This window comes from Lepisosteus oculatus, chromosome 8 (assembly GCF_040954835.1).
Source record: "Lepisosteus oculatus isolate fLepOcu1 chromosome 8, fLepOcu1.hap2, whole genome shotgun sequence".
NCBI classification, from domain to species: domain Eukaryota; kingdom Metazoa; phylum Chordata; class Actinopteri; order Semionotiformes; family Lepisosteidae; genus Lepisosteus; species Lepisosteus oculatus.
In genome coordinates this window covers 26,588,861-26,611,628 of record NC_090703.1, presented here as the reverse complement: position 1 = coordinate 26,611,628, position 22,768 = coordinate 26,588,861, and the positions used below count along the sequence as shown (strand labels likewise).

Sequence of the window (22,768 nt, the reverse complement as noted above, 5' to 3'; positions counted from 1 at the left end):
TATGTTTGGTGCACAATTTATATTAATAAATGTATCTCGTGTATTGAACCCATGTGTGTGTGTTGTTAGTTGTTCTGACGATTGATTTTCTAAAAGCCACAACGAACAACCTCGTGATTACTGCTACAATTAATAATTGTCTCAGTAAACCCATCAAACCTCTACAATGATATGTTTATGTTCCTAAATTAATATAGTTTATGATCATCAGACGTGTTATGCTCCTCTTCTTTTTATGCTCAGCTACTAAAATTTCCCTTTAGTTGTAAAATTCCATATAAATATTCAATAATAAGCAGATTAAAAAATGCACAGTAAAGAGATTAAATTATTAAATCTTTTCACTACCGACCAATGCACTACGAGTGCCCCTGTCGGTCATTTCGGCCAGCCAATCAAGTACCGCGTGACGTATGATGTGAGTAGTTGCGTGCACTACGGGTTTGTACCGCGCACTTTGAATGGCATCATCTGTATGTTGGGCATAGAAAGGTGAAGCTCATATTCAGAAAACACTCATGCCCACTGAAATATTGTAGTCAGTCTATTATGCTTTGGCCAGGAATGGACATTCCAGGATGACAATGATCCAAGATATTCATCAAAATCAACAAAGAGATAGTTTATTGCTATCAATATACTGCAATTAACCAATGGCAATAACCACTGCCATTACCTTCCCAAACTCCAGACCTCAGTCCAGTCAATTGTTTGTAAATAAAATAGGCGGCAGTTGGCAAACAGAAACTATCAATTTAATCCATATCCACAAGAGGATTTACAAAATACATTTTTATAAGTTTAAATTATAATAAATATAAATATGTATCTAATATTTTCACTTAAATTATGACACATTACTTTTCTCTGTGCAAAATTATTACGATTACAATATAACATTTTTTCAATTATTTTAGCATGATATTATCCAATCTGTCAGTAAATCGGTTAACTAACTACTCAGTCTACAACACAAGCCAGAAGACACTAGACCATCCAGGAATTAATTGAATTGAGACTCCTTAAGCTGGAACTTTAATCCTTAGAAATAGAAAATAATTCTTCTATTTTATGTGGTGGTCAATAGTAGTGGTGAATTTGGATTATCTTCTGATTCAGTATTTCTAGACATTGTTTACTGCACATAAATTTATTTTGAATACCAGAAATCATGAATACACATTTCATTCATACCTTTATATTTCTTATGTATGGATTCATCAGTTTTTGTAGCCCAACACAAAACTCTTCATACTGTTGGAAGATGCCTTACCAGGTTTCCTTGTGCTCGAGTTGTTGACCAGCTGCTTAATCCACAGAGTTGGAGCAGTGATCTCTGCTAAGAAAAATGATTTTTCAGCACCTGTATAATTTTTAACCCAAGGAGACCATTTTCAAAATACATCAGGCTATTTAGTAATCTAAATGTGCAGAAGTTTAAATTTATTTTTTCTTCATCACAGAATTTGTAGTGTTTTTAGACAATCCATGGCAAATATCCAACTGATTTAATCAGCTTTGGGGGGTGTCCCATGACCCAAAGTAAGATGACTTGAGTTTGAACTCTGCTCCACCATTTCTTCATTTTACTAATTTCCCTCCATTTTATTTTACTTTATTACTAATTGTACGACTTATTCCTAACATGTCAGTGATGTAGAAGGTGCAGGCTTTTCCTCTATTTTCTAATGCATGAATACACAGGAGCTCCTCAAAGAAATAAAAACTTCCCACTACGGGGAAAGCCCACTGCCACCCACAGGCACTGGATCCCGTACTTGTTGAGATCAGGGTTATCTGCTCACATTTGAGCACCATTGATGGTCATCTCAACTCAATCTATGTCTCAATGTGTGCATTGCATGGGTCCATAACTATCTTAACAGAAAAAGCTAATAGAAATGAGGCATGGGTGGAAGAGGTGGAAAATTGAATTTCTACAGAGCATGATGCCAGATGAACCCATGAAATTCAACTGAAACACATGAGACAGATGCAAGAAAAATGCACCTTTTTCTACCATAATTTCTTTAAGGTGGTCATGAGGAAGTGATGGGAGTTTGACCCAGTGAGGAAAACTCTTGACCATATCCAGAATATGTTCAGAGGTTTTGGTTTTCCTGGCTAGACTATGCTGTATTCACAATAGTATTTATTCACCTCTCCAGCTTCTATGAAAAACTTTATTTTCTTATTTATTTTTATTTTTCATTCAATTTTCAAGAATCAGTGGATTAAGGTAAATGGAAGAAAGAAATTAGAATATTGTAATAGCATATGAAATGATCAAGCTATGTATTACAACATTAATAAGAGTATAAATCTTCTGCTTCAAAATAGTACAGTATAATTTACTTTTAATATGGTGTAATTTGTTATTACTTTAGTATGTTTAATATTTAATTAGTATTGCCTAGGGCCTGGTTATTAGATCTCTACTTTGTTTATGTAGCGTGGGAGTGTATTCATCTTTTGCACCATCATTTTTTATGTTTTTTTTTTGTGGGTTGTCAATGTGCACTGTTCACATTTCTGTTAGTTTTTTTGTTATTAGTTGGGTTTAATAACCTGTTCAGAACTGTGCATGCCCAACTGTGAACAACTGTGAACAGGGCTTGGGGTGTGGCATACTTATTTGTTTTTTACTTATATTTTTTAAAATGCTTTTCTATTCTCATGGTTGCAACATCATCAAAGCTTTTATATTAACAGATTAACCAGCATCTGCAGGCATGAAACTTAAGTGAGAATCTCGTCCTATGGTATAACAAAATGAGAGGAAAAACAGGACACTCTTACCTTCGCTATCAATGACATCATGGGCTTCCATGGTAGGAATCGTCCTGAATCCATCATCTGGGAGAAGGGCAAAAAAGAAACGAATAGGAACTACCATTATTGAGGTTAATACAATCTACTCTCTAGCACTGTTGAATGGTTTGGATTTGCAAAGGACTTGGCCAAGAGCAGAGAGAGAAAGATAAATACAGATGCAGCCATTCAAAGTGAGCGGTACAGACACCGCGGTACAGATACCGCAGGTATGATGACACGGGGTACCGCAGTGCGTGACTGGTTGACCGACAGGGGCACTCGTGGTCCGTTGGTCTGTCGTAGAAAGACTTACTGTAAACGTCTTTACTGTGCCCGTTGTAGATATTGAATTTTACCACTGAAGGGAAATCTTAGTAGCTGAGCATAAAAAGAATAGGAGCATACTGTAACGCGTGTGAAGGCCATAAACGATATTAATTTTGGAACGTAAACATACAGTATATAGCTGGTCTTGGTACTTTAAAGAAAAAAATACACACCGGTATTCCATTTCTCCCTAAACATTTTAAGCATCGAAGTCTTTAACTAACGTGATACCGGAGTCAACAAGCATACTTTTAGAATTTGATTAAAAGGGAATATAATATGGAATCGCGTATCTCAAGAATTTAATAACGGTATGATTATATCCGTGTACTGCGGCAGGGCTGTGTAGGGCTGTTTCGCCTGCCTGATCATGCGAGCTGTCTTGTAGCCTACTGGTCTAGGTGCGTGACTACCAGCTGGTAGGTTGTGTGTTCGAATCCAGCTGGTGCTGGACTTTTCATTTTTATTTATTTTTTAATCGCGTAACAAACATATTACCGTATGCAAACTGTACTGTATACAGTATGTATATGTATATTTAATGTCTTAACTGTGCCCGTTTAATTGAATTTAAAAAAATTATTTAACACGAACATTAAGTTGTTTACATCTTCCGCCTGAGAACAGTCACCCGTTGCTACCCAACGCAGAATGGTGATTGGCTGACACTGACACCCCTCTGATTGGAGAAAAAAGACGTGCTGGTTTGCTATACATACTGTACCAGGAAGAGGATTTCTTTCTATTCAAAACGTGTATTTTAAAAGTTTAAGAAGTAAAAACCTTACAGCGTACACAGATTTCTAAACTGATCAGGATCGTTATCTTTGTCTTATGCATAATAATGTTCACCGCTCTGTCCAGCAAATTAATAATAAACTTTATTTTATATAGCGTTTTAAACGAATAAGTAATTAGATTGCTCATAAACCTAATCACTTGCTTTTTCTTTTTATTTAGGCTCAGATTTCAACTATAGATCGTATTATTAATAACCATAATAACAACCAACAAAAACAACCATATAAACATAATGGTGGTGCTGGACCTTCCAGTTTTATTTATTTTTTAATCGCGTAACATAAACATATTACCGTATGCAAACTGTACTGTATACAATATGTATATGTATATTTAATGTCTTAACTGTGCCCGTTTAAGTATTGAATATTCATATCTAATTTTACCACTGAAGGGAAATCTTAACATAAACATACAGTATATGGCTGGTCTCGGTACTTTAAAGAAAAAAATACACACCGGTATTCCATTTCTCCCTAAACATTGTAAGCTTCGAAGTCTTTAACTAACGTGATACCGGAGTCAACAAGCATACTTTTAGAATTTGATTAAAAGGGAATATAATATGGAATCGCGTATCTCAAGAAATTAATAACGATATAATTATATTCATGTTGCAAAAGAACTGCAATGGACATAAAAACTCCCTTGCATGGTTTCATTACGACCAGAATCGGTCTTGAGATATTTTTAACTTGATTTACAGTATTCGAGAGGTATGTCTTAACACCGATACTACAGTGCTTAAGTACTGCTCACGTATATGTTTCTAGGTTTATATTATGCATTTCATACGGTCAAATTACTTTTGAGCAACTAAGAAGAAGCGCGAAACGGTATGCGTTTTAGTTTCGTTTTGTGCTGGGACCCGTGGATTGATTAGAGATATCAAGTACATACAAGTCATTTTTTAAATGTTGTAGTTCGTCTTGAAAAAATGTTACGAGTACATCATCTATCAACAATTACACAGGTTCTGTTTCCATATTGCGGATTTTGGTTACGTAATATTATTTTCTAGATTTCACGTTGTGAATATGATGGGATGTCTGATGGGATGTTTCTAAAAATCCATCCTCTGTAAAACGTCTTCTCTAGTTGCCCTGCATATGTATTCGCTAATGAAGCTGTGTGTTCTGAGCCTGGATCTCTACATTTCTGTATGAACCAGCTTAGAGGGCTAAAGACAGCTGGTGTTTAAATTGAGTGTAAGGCAATTTATGCTTCTAAAGTCATGGTCATGTTACAGTTTACTATTATTAACCACATTAATTTTAAGTGCTTAATGTAAAATCTTGTAAAAATATATTTTCATTGTTCAAATATACATTAAGTCTGACTATCATATAATAAGTTAAATACAAAACTAAAGAAAAAATAGGGTTAAATATAATTCAAAATATTTTGCTAACAATGTTAACTGTTTATGAATAATAAAATGTATTAACTAAGGAGTAGGATGGCACAGTTGTTAGTATGTTTTTTGTTTTGTTTCTTTTTCATAAATACAACAGTAGTACCTGATGTCTCAGTGGCTTTCAAAATTAAATTATGCATGCAAACCTGTGAACTAGAAAGATAACTAAGATATCCATCCATTATGTTCCATAATATCCATGAAATATATGGCGCTGAAATACAGTATGTGTGACGCATAAAAGACACCAAGGGATTGGGTGAGCTCCCATCACAAAAAAAAAAACTGCGAACCTGCACTACAGCGACCATAGTACAGTATGGAGACCAAGGCGTTTTACGGGAAGAGACGGGGTGCTTCTGCCGCCCCAGCTTCCAAAGCGCGAAGGGTGAGCAAATACAGCAGTCTTCATCTGAAATACGCGATTACAGCGCATATTACAAGGTATTATTGCCTTTTTGAATTTTAAATTCAATTATAATTATTTATTCGTAGCCTGTTCTTCAAGAAAACACCGCACGGGCGAAACGATCTACCACCAGGACAGTAAAAAAGAAAGCGGTAAGACGGAAAAAAAGAAAAGTTTATTTTGACTTCTGTTCCGCGACTGATGAATACTACTGTGTGACTTTATTTCTTACATGAATTATGTTATTTTGCCACAGGCCGTGGGTCTCTGCTCTCGGCCACTGGCCAGGGTGCCAACCTGTAGAAGCAGCACCTGTATGGAGACATTTCGGCAGCAGTGGGAGCATTACGATGCATTACTGGGGAGGATTGGGAGGCTAGAGTTCCAGCAGTCAAACAGTTGAGCAGCTGTCTCCCGAAAAGTGCCTCTCCCCGCCGCGCAGGCTGCAATGCCTGGCGGAAGCTCTGCCCCCCGCAGAGCACACACCGCCTCAGGACACTCCATCCCGACCTCTCAGTTCACCACCGCGCAGGAATCTGTTGATGCTGTCCCCGCCGGCTATCTCCCCCCAGGAAGCACAGCGGAATTCACAGATGCCAGTGGGACGAATAATTCTCCCAGATGTCCAACTGCTACCCATCACCCAGGAGATGGAGGGGGGGTTGTACTTGCAGTGCATCGGCATAGACGGGAAAGCAAGAGCCGACCGCTACGCCGCCCTCGTGTTTCGAAATCTTGTGACTTTTGAAATTTACTGGGGGTGGACCACGTCTGTAAATTTCGATGGGTCCAGAGGCAAAAGTGCCTTGCCTTGCAACCTCCGGGAAACCATTAGTACGATGGTGAATCGGAGATTCTCAACCCTTGCTGCGTACGACGGGAAAAGAATTTGTGATCGGATCAACGAAATGCTTCGTAGGAGGAGGCGGTCTTTTCCTCTTGTCTAACAGTCTGTCCACAAACAAAACATTCCTGTTAGACAAGAGGAATTGAAAAAAAAACAATTTTGTCAATGAAAACCGGTGTGTGTGTCTCTCCCTGCTGGATGTCCCTCTCACAAACTGCTGAATGAATAAAATAATTTTATTGAAAACGAGTTTGCGATTGTCTGGTCTTTAAATTCTTGAGATACGTGATTCCATATTATATTCCCTTTTAATCAAATTCTAAAAGTATGCTTGTTGACTCCGGTATCGCGTTAGTTAAAGACTTTGATGCTTAAAATGTTTAGGGAGAAATGGAATACTGGTGTGTATGTTTTCTTTAAAGTACCGAGACCAGCCATATACTGTATGTTTAAGTTCCAAAATTAATATCGTTTATGGGCTTCACACGCGTTGCAGTATGCTCAGGCACTAAGTAAAAGGAGATGCTTCGTATTGCTTGACTAATTTTAAAAACTAAGTTATAAATGCAGACGCTCCCTCGATGCGCTGCTCTGGTGCGTCGGCTCCTACACAGTCCCTGTCTGCCGTAAGCGTTACAATATACTAAATACTAAATACTAAAGCCAATACTGGCTCAATGGGCTTTGACGTGCTAATGCGTTGGTTTAACAGTCCGGGTGTGGCAGGCTTCCAATGTCAACTCGACTCGATTGGAAGACAATGAACGTATTTTAGCCCTAAATAAATTAATAGCAAATATGGTTTACATACAAAACATTTTTCCAAGAAAGTTTATAATAATACGACCTATAGTTGAAATCTGAGCCTACTTTAAAAATAAAGGAAAAGCATTTTCAGAGAGCAATCACGCTGTGTTTATGTAGAAAAAGTGATTAGGTTTATGAGCAATCTAATTACCTATTCGCTTAAAACGCTATATAAAATAAAGTTTATTTAGAGATGAATGATCAGTGTCGCAGTTTAAATAATGTGAGTCAGGAAACTAACACAGCGCCACCGGATTTAATAACGCAATAAAAACGCTATAAAATAATGTGACAGTACAGCACAGTACAATAATACTGAAATGACTTTAGAAGCATAAATTACCTTACACTCAATTTAAACACCAGCTGTCTTTAGCCCTCTAAGCTGGTTCATACAGAAATGTAGAGATCCAGGCTCAGAACACACAGCTTCATTAGCGAATACATATGCAGGACAACTAGAGAAGACGTTTTACAGAGGATGGATTTTTAGAAACATCCCATCAGACATCCCATCATATTCACAACGTGAAATCTAGAAAATAATATTACGTAACCAAAATCTGCAATATGGAAACAGAACCTGTGTAATTGTTGATAGATGATGTACTCGTAACATTTTTTCAAGACGAACTACAACATTTAAAAAATGACTTGTATGTACTTGATATCTCTAATCAATCCACGGGTCCCAGCACAAAACGAAACTAAAACGCATACCGTTTCGCGCTTCTTCTTAGTTGCTCAAAAGTAATTTGACCGTATGAAATGCATAATATAAACCTAGAAACATATACGTGAGCAGTACTTAAGCACTGTAGTATCGGTGTTAAGACATACCTCTCAAATACTGTAAATCAAGTTAAAAATATCTCAAGACCGATTCTGGTCGTAATGAAACCATGCAAGGGAGTTTTTATGTCCGTTGCAGTTCTATTGCAACATGAATATAATTATATCGTTATTAATTTCTTGAGATACGCGATTCCATATTATATTCCCTTTTAATCAAATTCTAAAAGTATGCTTGTTGACTCCGGTATCACGTTAGTTAAAGACTTCGAAGCTTACAATGTTTAGGGAGAAATGGAATACCGGTATGTATTTTTTTCTTTAAAGTACCGAGACCAGCCATATACTGTATGTTTATGTTAAGATTTCCCTTCAGTGGTAAAATTAGATATGAATATTCAATACTTAAACGGGCACAGTTAAGACATTAAATATACATATACATATTGTATACAGTACAGTTTGCATACGGTAATATGTTTATGTTACGCGATTAAAAAATAAATAAAACTGGAAGGTCCAGCACCACCATTATGTTTATATGGTTGTTTTTGTTGGTTGGTTGTTATTATGGTTATTAATAATACGATCTATAGTTGAAATCTGAGCCTAAATAAAAAGAAAAAGCAAGTGATTAGGTTTATGAGCAATCTAATTACTTATTTGTTTAAAACGCTATATAAAATAAAGTTTATTATTAATTTGCTGGACAGAGCGGTGAACATTATTATGCATAAGACAAAGATAACGATCCTGATCAGTTTAGAAATCTGTGTACGCTGTAAGGTTTTTACTTCTTAAACTTTTAAAATACACATTTTGAATAGAAAGAAATCCTCTTCCTGGTACAGTATGTATAGCAAACCAGCACGTCTTTTTTCTCCAATCAGAGGGGTGTCAGATAGTGTCAGCCAATCACCATTCTGTGTTGGGTAGCAACGGGTGACTGTTCTCAGGCGGAAGATGTAAACAGCTTAATGTTCGTGTTAAATAATTTTTTTAAATTCAATTAAACAGGCACAGTTAAGACATTAAATATACATATACATACTGTATACAGTACAGTTTGCATACGGTCATATGTTTATGTTACGCGATTAAAAAATAAATAAATAAAAATGAAAAGTCCAGCACCAGCTGGAAGTCACGCACCTAGACCAGTAGGCTACAAGACAGCTCACATGATCAGGCAGGCGAAACAGCCCTACACAGCCCTGCTGCAGTACACGGATATAATCATACCGTTATTAAATTCTTTAGATACGCGATTCCATATTATATTCCCTTTTAATCAAATTCTAAAAGTATGCTTGTTGACTCCGGTATCACGTTAGTTAAAGACTTCGAAGCTTACAATGTTTAGGGAGAAATGGAATACCGGTGTGTATTTTTCCTTGTGATATTTTAAGCTCTACTTGAATGATAAGTGTCGCATTTTAAATCATTTTCGTAGCTAGAAATTATGAAACGCCCTGTTAAAAGCAAGGAAGTTTTTATGCCCATTGAAGTAAAACAAAATGCCTGACAAAGTATGGCTTGGACAGATTCCAAGTGCTTGTACAAATGTGCTAAAGAAATTATACTTTGAGTATACAGCTTGTCCAAAGTCATCCATTATTAATACTATTAGTAATATCTTCAGTAAAGGCTTTGATGCATAAATATTTCTGATAAAGGTAGGTTGTGTACTTTTGTCCAACTGAGCAATCTTGCTTTCATAAAATATACCAACATTTTAATGACTGATGATTAACATGCTGTAATACACAGTTCAAAATTAAAGGCTCAAATGCTGTACATGAGAGGTTAAGCTCCCCCTGGCGGTTTTACAAGGCGACGCCGGATAGTTAGTCACGTGACACACGTGAAATGCGTGATACCGCGTGATACCGTGACACGCCCACCGGGGTATGCCGCGAAATACCTCACCCATTTTGAATGGCTGCATCTGTAGATAGGTAAAGAGAGGAGGGAGGCACATAGGTCTCAGAGCGCACCATAACAATCCCCCCCACCCCACCTTTCTCCCAATTCCACAAACTGCCTTAGCCAGTACCCCAGAGCATCCCTGAGCTTCTCTGGTGCTTCACACCGAACAAGGAACCATTTCAAGCTGCATAATCAACACCGTGATAAGTCTACTGTTGCACTTCAGCTGCAACACCATAAACAGTGAGTGTAAACCTCTCATTTCTACTTTTTCCTCCATGGTTTTGCTGAGTTTATTCAGCAGTCTGAAATACAGACCAATTATAACAGAGTTACAGAGAATATAGATCAATACTAACAGTGTTACAGACTCTATTAAACTCACACTAGATTCACTAGATTATTTACTGTATATCCCAAGGCTCTTGTTCTTGCAACAACTAGCTATAGACAACTCATAAATCATTTTTATTTGTTGAAAGCACATCATACAGCTCCAAAACTATTCAAAGCATTTTAAGTACTGAGGTTCACAACAATGACTGAAGAAGCCTGCCATGTGTAACAAGGGTTAAAGAAATAGAGCATACTACAAGGAATGTGCATAAAGTCTTGATATAAATCCACTAATAATTTCAAAGAGAAGAAGTTAAAGCTCTGGAACAGTCAGAGCTCTGGAGTCTTCACACTTAAAACTAGCTCCCAAGAATAAATCCATAGTTCAAAGTCTGCAGGCATTCTCATTCACACTGCAGAATTGTGTTATCATCAGATTAATAATGTCATGTAATGTCATTTGCCAGACCGCTTTATACCATATGGTGTCGCAAGAAGCCAGGGCCTACCCGGCAAGCAACGAGCGCAAGGCAGGGTACACCCTGGATGGGGCACCAGGCCATCGCAGGACGAGTGCAAGCCAATCATACATTGTAGGCCACGGTAAAGGCCGAGGGGGGAAATTTGGCCCGGATGTCGGGATAACTCTACTCTTATCAAGAAATGCCTGGGGATCTTTAATGACCACTGAGAGTCAGGACCTCGGTTTAACGTCTCATCTGAAAGATGGCACCCACTACAGTATAGTGTCCCCACCACTATACTGGGGCATTAGGACCAACACAGACTGCAGGAAGGGCGCCCCCTGCTGGTTCCATTAAAACCACTTCCAGCAGCAACCATAGTTTCCCAGGAGGGGACTGGAGGTGTTACTGTACATGTAACAAAATTAATACATCTGGTAATCATGATAAAACTAAAGCTTTGTTCACTGGCTCTGTATTTTACAGTATTTACAAGATGGGCTTTGATCTCTGTTATTCTGCACAATCTCTTTGTAGCACATACAGGTATGATGAATGGCCTCTTTTGAACTGGAAACATTGACCGAAGTGACAATAGTGCTACGAACAGGGGCTACCACAGACGTTATGCAAAAAGCTATAAATTTGGTTTATAAATAGTTCACTGTTTACTAGAAGCAAGTACTAACTGGGGGTAAGTATCAATTGGCTAGAATACCGGAATTGTCAAATGGGGTTGTGTGTATAAAAAATGTAATTGATTAATTTTGTTACTGAGCGAGCAGATAGCAGATGCATTATAAACTGCAGTCGTCACAAGAGCAAAATGCATCCATCTAGTGGGGCACCCACTGTTCCTTTAACAATTGTTTAGGGTTTTATTAATTTATAATTATATTATTTAAACAGGTTTTTGGTACTGGATCAAAAAGGCTAACTGTTCTTGAAAATTACATCTATGGAATCTTCCATATCTATAGCATAAGCATAAAGTGCTCCTTACCTGGGGAGACAAACCTGTATGCAAAACAAAAGGTCAATTAATTTCTACCACAGCTATATAATGCTTCTATACTTACAGGCATTCTGGAGCTACTGTTTCAAACCATAGAAACTACAGTAGAAACCACACTTCATTTTAATAAAATCTGCCTTAAAATATTTATCATGTATAAGTGGCTAAAACAATTTCTCAGAAGAAATTAACTGTTAGCATCAAAACATTGGATAACAGGATTAGAAAACCAGTGCCAATTAATTCATAAAAACAGACTGCAGGAAAGTACCTACTGTATACTGTACAGTAGGGCTGCCAGGTATTAGTAATAAAATACCTACCCTAATAAAATAAAATGTGGTACTTGTTTTCATTTATTAAAGTTCAAATTGCACAAATCCACTTAGATTTTTAATTACCTGACCCTCCCAAGAGAAACTTTAAAAGGATTTAAAATAACCCTCAATTTCTCTTCTGCAGCCTGTCTCTCGTAACTTCCACTATTTGTCTATGAATCCAAAGTGATATTTTTTCCACTGAATCTGGAATACCATTTTTAAAATTTTAAATTTGGTCCAATTCTCAAATTATTAATTCCACTCACTGCTATATCTACAAAATATTACGGATGGGGTCTGCAATCCGTGTTTGTGTTTTGAAGTAGACCGTATGCAATGCAATAAGAGCTTGAGAAAACAGGAGGCGTGGTACGGGAAAACATACAGGGTGCACAAATGGTGCACAAAATACCAGTGGCAGTACGTGAGACAGTGAGCGGAGGAGACAAGAACGGCATCCAAATCTGAGCAGGTCCAAAGACAGGTCAGGGCACAGTCCAAGAGTCCATCAACAATTAATCCACCCTGTGACCACACAAAGGTTAAAATCCCTGGGAAGGGTGAAAACACGAACACATGCAAAACATCGAGGTCCTAGGATGACAGGGTGAGTTCCTCCAGGAAACGGGAGATGTCGGGGATGAGGTTTATTCCCTCAGGAGATGGATGTAGGGTATCCTGGTGCTAGGCGGGCCTTGCAACATCCGTACCCAAATGTTTAGCCCCAAGGACTGGAGGAGCTAGTCTTTAAATAGCCGTACACATAACAGGGTACACCTGGGGAACTTAGCAAAAATCACGAGACTAATGACAGGAGTAGTGTAGAGCCCTCTAAGGGAGGGATGTCGGGCGTGACACAAAAGAGGTATAAGCCATATGCATTATTTGTCCAAATAATGGGCCATCATTGAAGTACTCCCCAACAGGTTCTGCAGGGTGCTGATGCCACTACCCATATTTGAAGTAGGCAGGTCTGGATTCTAAAATATGGCTTACACTTTGAATAGGTGTCTTTACCAGTAAATGCCCTGGAAGACCAAAGCTTAAAAGATTAAAAAAAGGAACAGTCTGGTGTGAGTGAAAATGATTCACTCACACCAGACTGTACCTATCTTTATGCTTGGCCATAAATTAAACTTTATCTTCCTAAAAAATAATAAACACTTAAATAAATAATATTTTTCTAAAATAAAAAGAAGCAAATTCAGAAGATAACATCTCTAGTTTCCACATTTCATGCTATAAATTTATTCAACATCTTCCTGCTGAAATACTGTAACTGAAGAAAGAAAATCATTTTTTCAATTTTTACCAACCTCATTGTGAACTGAGAAGAAAATCATCAAATAAAAATGTTATTTGCAGATGCTTTAAAACAAAAAGAAGTCACTGCCCATGCCTGACAGAAACAGTGCATATATTTTCATGTTACAGCTATGTGAAAGATCCCCCTTTCTGATAGTGTGGCAAGTGGTTTGCACATGAACTGTAACCGTATCTTCCCCAGATTGCGGTGGCACCTCTCGGTCGATTCCGGTAGGCCAGGTGTGCTCTTTAACCAGCTTCTTATTTACTGGTGTCCTGACTTGAAAAACAACCAAGGCTGCTACCAATATAAGCTTTTTCTGATTTGTTGTACCAAACGAAAACCTTTACCTCCGAATCGTCTTCTAAATGCTCACTGTTTTACTAAACCATTTGTAAAAAGATGACCCCTGACTGCCTCAGGAACTATTTTTGTAGGGAGCTAGAGTCTCCAGGTGCAGCTAAATCGGTGATACCCCCATGAGAATTTGAAAAATATGACTCATCTAAATGAGATAACCCAGCCCTTGGTGATTCACCCGTGCTCCCAACACCTGCTTTGCTACAAGCTAGCTTTCATATATAAACGGCCTTACCATACATATGTTGGTACAGTATTCGATATACAATTGTCCACACTGGAGATTCTAAAATCGCTCTGTGACAAAGTTTCCTGTAAACTGTGCTTATACTTTGTTTTTGAAACTTTAACTTCCTTTGTTATTTATTATTTTTAGAGTAAAATGGTAAGCCATTACTAGTATGGCAGATTCTTACAGCATACAAAACGGTCTCCATTTTGCCACAGTCAATAGGAAATTCTAGCAACCATTAATGAGGCTCTGAAAGACACAAGTGTTCTTCCACAAGAATAAAAATATTATCCAAAAGCAAGACAAATGAACTTGGGTGTATACAACCAGCACTTTTCTGACATCTTTCTATGAAGCCCAAATAGAAAGCAGAGTACATTGTGCACCTAGAACATAATGAGAATACCCAGAGCCATTCCTTCACTGCAAGCACCACAAGATAACAAAGTAAGTCTGAAAAGGTTACAAGCTAGCTTAAAATAACACAAATATGTAGTAAATGAGATTCATGCATTGCCAGGCTCTGCATTTAAATTTCATCTAAAGGAATTGTGACTTAACACTTAAAATGCAAATTTTCACAATACGGTACATATTCTTTACAATATCTCGATCACATTTTTAGACTTCAAGCTGTACTTCCTCTGAAAAACTGAGGGTCACGAAGGTAAATTTACCTTTTATGATGCCTGGGAATACAGTATCTCTGAACATTATTAATCAACTATTCTTTTGTTAACCAGATACATCAGTTGAGACCACCTGGCCAGCAAGCTCACACCACTGCAGCAAAGGAAACAAGAATGTCCCAATAAAACCAAATCAAGAGAAGAACACAAGAAAAGACACAATCATACAGAAGTGACAGTCAGTGCATTATATGTCTAAATGCACCAGAAGAATCATAGTGGTATAATTCTGACTTTTGTCACAGCTAATGTAACCAAGGAAGTAACCAAGAGCACTGTGGACATAGGAAATACCCTTTTAACAAGATTAGAGAACTTACAATAGTGCACAGATATTTCCCAGTAAAGGTTCTGTAAATTACAATTAGCTTGTATTAGTGGAAATGAGGAATCTGACAATAAAAGGCCTAGTGGCAAATGAAATATGATATCAAATATGGCACCATATTTTCATACATGAACACTTAAATGTTTGGGTTGATGCTTTGTAGTTGTTTCTAGAAAGAATGATGAACTGGAATCTGACAACTCAATACTGGCATGTAATACAGAGACCTTGTGTCTCCATGCAGTCCAATTGAGATGCTGTGATGCGCAGTGAAATCCTGGAATAGTCTGAGCAGACTACCTCAGCATTAGCATCCATCCCAGGAATCTCTTCCCTGGTGAAACAACCCATCATCAGATAATGGGTAGCCTTGGCTACAGGGTGGAAGCCTGTGCCTAGCTCCCAGGAAAAAAAGAAGAAAGCTCAAGTACAGATCCAGCCATTCAAAATGCGCGAGGTACGCTCCGTTAAAACGTGGTGAGTATGGCGTATCCAGAATCACTGCCAGGTGGAACTAATAAAGCTTAACCTAACACTGTAGTAAGATCACCACATGCTGTTACTGTCAATAAAATAAAAGTTGTACTGATTTTGAGTCATTTAACTAAGCAGTTAAAATATTTTGGAAACATATTTTGGACATTTGTTGCTTTTTTTTAAAAGCTTGTATTGTTCTTAAAGTAGTCATGGAAAACATACTGTACAGTATGTTGAAACCATAAAATGACTGTGAAGACATGTTACACCTTTAAGTAAGCCAGTGACTATTGTTTACTATGTTGAGACAAGGTTGTGTAACTCTGCAGAAATTATTCTGCAATAATTATAGAGCGGACACATTGTGTATCGCCTCATACACATGTTAAAATGTTCCAATTTTGATGCAATAAGGAATATATTACTAATATATTATTAATAGTGAATGGTTTTGGACAGGCTGTAAGCTCAAAGTATGACCGTGGTCCACTTTTTAAGTCTTTTTAAACATCTGCATCAGTTTAACTCATTCACCCGTGATTTTGCCTGCCCTTTTCAGCTACAGGTTAAGCTGCTAAGTGGTGTATTGGTGCAATGGGTTATGCATGTGCTTTGTGTGCTGGAGGTCAGGGGTTCAAAGCCAGCTGTTGTCATGAGGTTTTCTTTTAACAAATAAACATTTCTTTAAAAAACTAAAATAGCAAATATTATGGACACTATATTGACATTTTTTATATTTCTAAATATCACAACATATTCGAAGCTAAGTGATTTATTCATAACAACAAATAATTTCAAACTGCTGCTGTACTGCCACTACGGTATAGCTTGTGGGATATATATTTATTTGTCCTGCATCAAAGTTGAACTCGTTCAGAGAGCCCTACATTACACACTCTAAGCATTTCTTTTTATTTATTGCTACAATATCAACAGCAATTAAGGAACATGTCAAAATGTTTCCAAAATAACCATAAGTGAACCAGTTGAGGGATTTGATACTAGCAAAATCATAACAATGACCCCGTGTTGCTAATCATGCATACCCAAATGAAAGGACACTTAAATCGACACGTGATGATTTTGTATTTAAGCATTTCTTAATGGAAATCTTTAAGTTAAACAAGGGAGGGGGGAATGTTTTTTTTTTTTTTACAATTGCAGCTATAACTGAACAGGACAGGCAAAAATTTTCCAAGTAATCGCGGGTGAATGAGTCAAATTGATGCAGATGTTTAGAAAGAAAGTGTACTACAGTGATAATTAGAGCTATATGAACATAATTATATCGTTATTAATTTCTTTAAATACGCAATTCCATATTATATTCCCTATTAATCATATTCTAATAAGTATGTGTTTCCTATACTGCGATAACGAGCGCAGGTATTCATAGAAAAGGTTCAAACATTATAACTTTTGTATATACGTTTATGAACTTCATATAGTCAGAAGGTGCACATAAAAACTTGTCCAAAATAACCACAGTATGTAACTGAATGAAAGACTTTGATGCTTAAAATGTTTAGGAATAAAGTGGAATACTAGTGTGTATTTTTCATTTAAATGAAGCAATTGTTTCACAAACAACCAAGACATCACAAGTGCTCCTGATGGTCATTTTGGCCAGCCATTCACATAGATAATTTAACTTGCAAGAATTTAACTTGCATTTTGAATGGCTACATTTGTATCTTGGTCTTGAAACAGAATCCAGTTGCCAAGCACTGAGGGAGAACAGGAATTCAACTTCAGAGAGGAATCCTGGCATTGAGAACCAAAGACATTGATGCAGGTGGGCTTCAGAATCCTGGGTGAGATAATAATAATCATAATTATAATAATAATAATAATAATAATAATAATTGCTTACACTTATATAGTGCTTTTCTGGACACTCCACTCAAAGCGCTTTACAGGTAATGGGGACTCCCCTCCACCACCACCACCAATGTGCAGCATCCACCTGGATGATGGGATGGCAGCCACAGTGCAACAGAACGCTCACCACACATCAGCTATCAGTGGGGAGGAGAGCAGAGTAATGTAGCCAATTCTTAGAGGGGGATTATTAGGAGGCCATGATTGGTAAGGGCCAATGGGAAATTTGGCCAGGACACCGGGGTTACACCCCTTCTCTCTTCGAGAAGTGCCCTGGGATTTTTAATGACCACAGAGAGTCAAGACCTCGGTTTTACGTCTCATCCGAAGGACGGCGCCTGTTTACAGTACAGAGAGTACAGACCAGAGTACAGAGTACAGACCTCCCGGAGAGGCTGCTGAGGCGTCTGCCCGGGGAATCGAAGATCAAGAGCCAACAGTATGGAGCACAAAATAAAACGGAATCAAGAAAAAAACTAAAAGGGGGTGAAGAGGACAATGATGAAGCACTGATGAAGCAGGGAAAGGAATAATTGGTAATTAAATTCAGAGCACCTGAAGGGTTAAGAAACTTTTAGGTTGCATTAGCTATGCATCACCATCAAGTATATCTTAACTTAAATGACACATACATTAGCTAAAGATAATTCTACAGAGCTCTCAATCAAATCTGCACCCACACAAGTGGAGAAGACTGTAGACTGGACTGTATGAACTGAAGCGAATAATGCCTAAATCCCAAAAGTTTTCAAAGAAAAGAGGACCACAACTCACCTTTTCTCCCAGAACTAGGTTGGCCCAATGGCATATCTGTTACAGACCCTTTAAAAAGAAAGCACAGCTTTTGCACAAAACTTTCAAATTTAACTTCAAGGGTAAGTTTGTGAAATCTAGGTGATAGCAAAACAAAGTTGTCACATTTTTGTTCTTACAATATCAACAACATATTTATTATACCACTAGGAAGTGAGTTTTAATACTATAAAACCACTTCTCAGTACGTCACAATGTGCTCCAGGTCAAATTGCTCTGGACCTCCAGGATGACTGTACTGGCGAAATCGCAAAATAACACTGTTTCCAAAATTCTGCCTCACCAAAAATCAGTGCCTTGGTGTTTGGATTTTTCATCATTTATGAAGTATTTGGAACAATGCTCATAACAAATGTACTCATTCATGACATTCTCATTATGTTAAAATGGCTCATTCAAGATTATTTTATAATTTGTTAAGAATTTTATTGAGTTTCACCAGACAACAGAAATTTTTCAATAATCTTTAAAAGTCTCAGTGAATTCACTCTTCTTGGAGGAAAGCATCCTGAGTAAGGAGTTACCTGATATACGTATATATGTGCACATCTTCTATTTCATTTTTTCGTTAATGCTTTCTTTAATATGTGTCAAACGGACAAGAAATGTAATTTCAACTAGTTATTCTTATAAAAAGGAAACTTTTTATAATACCTGACAATCCACTTGTCCCAGCATGAGTTCCCATAAAGTCTCGGATGTTTCCTGCAAATGTATGTTAAAGGATTCTTTTCTCAATTAGGTATTGATTGTCCTTTATAGCAAGTGATTTAACGGTGTTAATGAGAGAGTTAATAAGAAATGGCCATCTTTAAGATGAAAGGTTAGGGAATGTTAGTTAAAACTTTCAGCAGTACAGTAAATGACCGGGGACTGAGGGTTGGAGTCCTGGACACTCTTGTATTTAGATATAGTATAATATAAACTGTATGAAGCATCTGTCACCAATTATGAAGAACAAAAGTGAAAATATATCTTTGCATGAAACAAAAATGAAAATATTAGACCTTATGTAGGACAGAAGGGTAACTTAAAGAAAGGATTTAACTAGAAACAATATGTATATTCTTAAAAACTTAATGCAACAGAATCTAATATACCTTTAAATATTGTGTTGTTCAGCATATACTGTCATCATAAAATCTCACAATGATCTTGTTTGTATATATACTAAACATCAATGCACTAATGTTTGAATAGGCCTACTACCTACTAAATGTTATATAACAGATTTGATTGATAAGTGCCTACATATCAAGAACTCAGTTATTTGCATCAGTGTGCAATAAAAACTTTGGTTTTATGAGTGACTATTATAGTAAATGTAACACTTAGTTGAGTCCCCCCAACAAATAACACTTTTTAGGGACTTCATAAATCAAAATCTATACATGTGTTAATATATTATATATAATATTAGAAAACACAGAAAAAATAAATGTGTTAGAAGAACAAAAATGTGCATTACCAATCAAATGTTTTTCATTATTTTTTTTCACAAATATAATATTGCTCAACTTATGGTGCATTAAAGATTAAAGATCAAAATGGTAACAATTATAAACCTTTAGTCCTTTGACCTGTACTGTAACATAAAAATTGTTAATTTCTAATGCAATCTAAAAGCATTCTAACATAAACCCAGAAGAACACCAGTTGTTTGAATCCAGAAATAAGGTTAAGTAAGAATAAAGGTTCATTGAGCATTTTTGTGGAACACTAACAAAGCAATACTAGGTCTAGTCTCACAAATACATTTCTTTAGATATTCCCTGAAACTCAAATTATTGGGAAATTCATAAGTCATTAAGAACACTTTCTTAATGAATTATGAATTTCCCAATAATAATAATAGCTGAATTCTCTAGGATGGAAATTACAATCAGTGGAGCTACGCTACGAAACACAATACCTGAGCACACCGGTGTCCGGTTCTGCACAGAGGAACCACCTACTGGTTTCCCGTCCGGTGTCATACACCAGCAATACCCAGTCAGAGTGTGGCACTGAACCTGAAATTGAAGGATATGAACTAGGTGTTAGCCATTTAGACAAACAGAGTCATTTGCAGTGTGCCCACAGAGATACCCACAATCACCACTCTGTTACAGTATCAGATGAGAATCTTGGAACAATGTTCATATATAGTATATCTTTACCATCAATTGTGCACAACTCAAATGCAGGAGGATTGCAGTGTTTTCATTCCAAGTGCTCTCGTAATGACCTCTTTGAGCAAATCATTAGTTTGATTGTACAAATTTAACACTTTTAAAATGTCACATTTTGTTTTAAAAAGACCTAGAAAACCTGCCAGAACCTCGCTTTTTAAGACTGTAGTTGTTAGGAAATAGTAGTGAGGACCCTACGCAGAAAACCAGAGCGATCTCCAGAGGCGTAGTCGAAAGAACAATCCGAGGTCCGAAAGCCGAAGGTAGACAAGCCGGTGCAAAAGTAAAAACCAGAAAACAAAGCCATAAACCGCGAGGAAGCAGAGAGTCGAAACCAGAACGAGAATCAAAGGACCAAAACCAAAACCAGGAGACGTAGTCGAAAACAAACCAGGATCACGAAGCCAAAAACCAAGTAGTAAAATAATGGCGAGGATCAAAGTAGCTCTAGCCAGGAAGAACCCTAATACTGAGCACAGTGGAGAGTGTGTGGCAGCATTAAATAGGCAGGGGTAAATGGGTTAATTTGGAAAAGTGCTGGAATGCGAGGTGAAATGCCGATTCCTCTGGGGGCATGGCGTAGCAGTAGTGTCTTGTCTGGCACTATATTTGCACTTTGAATTAAGGATGGTCACCTTTTTGTAAAATGTTTGTTTTATTATGTGGTGACACAGATGGATCTGGCAGTAAACTAATTATTGTATATGTTCAGCAGGTGCCTGTCGTAATATTTCAGTTCTTTCTTTTTGGAACAGACTAAAACAAATGACAAAATGGAATGTCCACAAACTACAATGGAGAAGATATGCCCATAGACAGAAACTAGTGCATCATCTGTTAAGCATGGTGCAAGTAATGTAAACTGTTCAAGCATTACTTAAAAACATTTCTTAAAAGAACTTATAGTTTAGGCCGGGAAGCCTCTTCAAGATAGCTACAACATCTTGTGCTGTTCCCTTTTTTCTTTCCAATTTTGACCCCTTGTCCTTTTTTCACTACGTAGTTTAAAGTAGTTCCATTACCCTATCTATAGCATTGTAAAGCTTAAGCATAACCTCACTGGATTTAAAGTCCATACATTTTGCTAAGTACACAAGCATTCTGTTTGATTGTTATTCCTTCAGTCACATTCTTTAGAAGAAAGAAGGATGTAGAAGAATCTCTACCCCTTTAAAAAACAGATCCCTTTCTATGTGTATACTCTATATCAGTGGTTCTCAAACTGTGGTACACGCACCTGCAGTGGTACACGGAGTGCCGCCAGGTGGTACGCCAAATGACCCTGGAACTGTGTTGTGTGCGCTGAAAAATCGGGACGGGTTTTCATATTTTGTATTTTAATACTTGTCGAATACGCAGCCTACGTACTACGAGACAGTGCGCGCTAATACTTCAGTGGACAAAAGAGATACTCTGTAATTCTATACCACTCTATAGAAATGCGTGCTATGGACGCAAGTGACCCATTGTATTTTAAAAAAATCTCCAGTATCGCCAGCAAATAGGGAGGTAGGAGAATGTGCCTGATTTTGGAACAATGCCAATGTTGTAAGCACAGGAATGCATAGAAATACGTGCTACGAATGCTGGTAATCTTGTGAGCACAGGAAAGCGTGATAGATAACAGAAAAATATTTAAGAACTTTTCTAAGTTAATTTGAGAAAAATACACAGAGCGTCTCTGTGTTTCACTCCCATGCGCATGAAAAACTTAAATATGTAAATAAAAACGGAAACGGGGAGAAATGCAAGCTTGCAGATTGCTAAAGCAGGTAAGCCACACTATTTTTGAAGAACCTTATTTACCATTGGCAAAAAAGCTGACACGTATTATATTTGGAGAAAAAGCTGCTAAACAGCTCGACCTGCTGCCCCCCCGAAAGACACAGTCACTCATAGAATTATTGAAATGAAGGATTATATCAAAAGTAAACTGATAGAGTGGGTTAAGATAAGCAGATGTTTTTCACTGCAATTAGATGAGTCGGTAGTCAATTTGGCCAATATGCTCGTTTACTTTAGATACGAGTTGGAGGGCATGTGCCATGAGGACTTTTTACCAACTTTCTACCGCTACCAACAGGAACTACAGGAGAGCACATATTTCAGCTTCTGAATGAATTTATCGAAGAGAATGGCATCGACTGGATAAAATGTGTCGGAGTTCATACAGACGGTGCTAGAGCGATGACAAGCCGACACAGCGGTGTAGTTGCACGAATTAGAGAGGTTG

At 37.3% G+C, this 22,768-nt stretch overlaps 1 protein-coding gene across 3 annotated transcripts in view; it reads right to left on the bottom strand.

Annotated features, from left to right (window-relative positions):
• smoc1 (SPARC related modular calcium binding 1) overlaps positions 1–22,768 on the bottom strand; it is a 305,181-nt gene that overhangs the window by 224,205 nt on the left and 58,208 nt on the right. For 2 of the 3 annotated variants that reach the window (XM_069193419.1, XM_069193417.1), the window contains exons 5-9: positions 20,277–20,376; positions 19,019–19,069; positions 18,326–18,373; positions 2,800–2,856; positions 1,274–1,339 (exon numbers count right to left, since the gene is read on the bottom strand). In XM_069193419.1, the coding sequence (XP_069049520.1) occupies positions 1,274–1,339; positions 2,800–2,856; positions 18,326–18,373; positions 19,019–19,069; positions 20,277–20,376 (322 nt within the window). The remainder of the gene's footprint in view (positions 1–1,273; positions 1,340–2,799; positions 2,857–18,325; positions 18,374–19,018; positions 19,070–20,276; positions 20,377–22,768) is intronic. The other variant, XM_069193418.1, reaches the window with a different exon arrangement.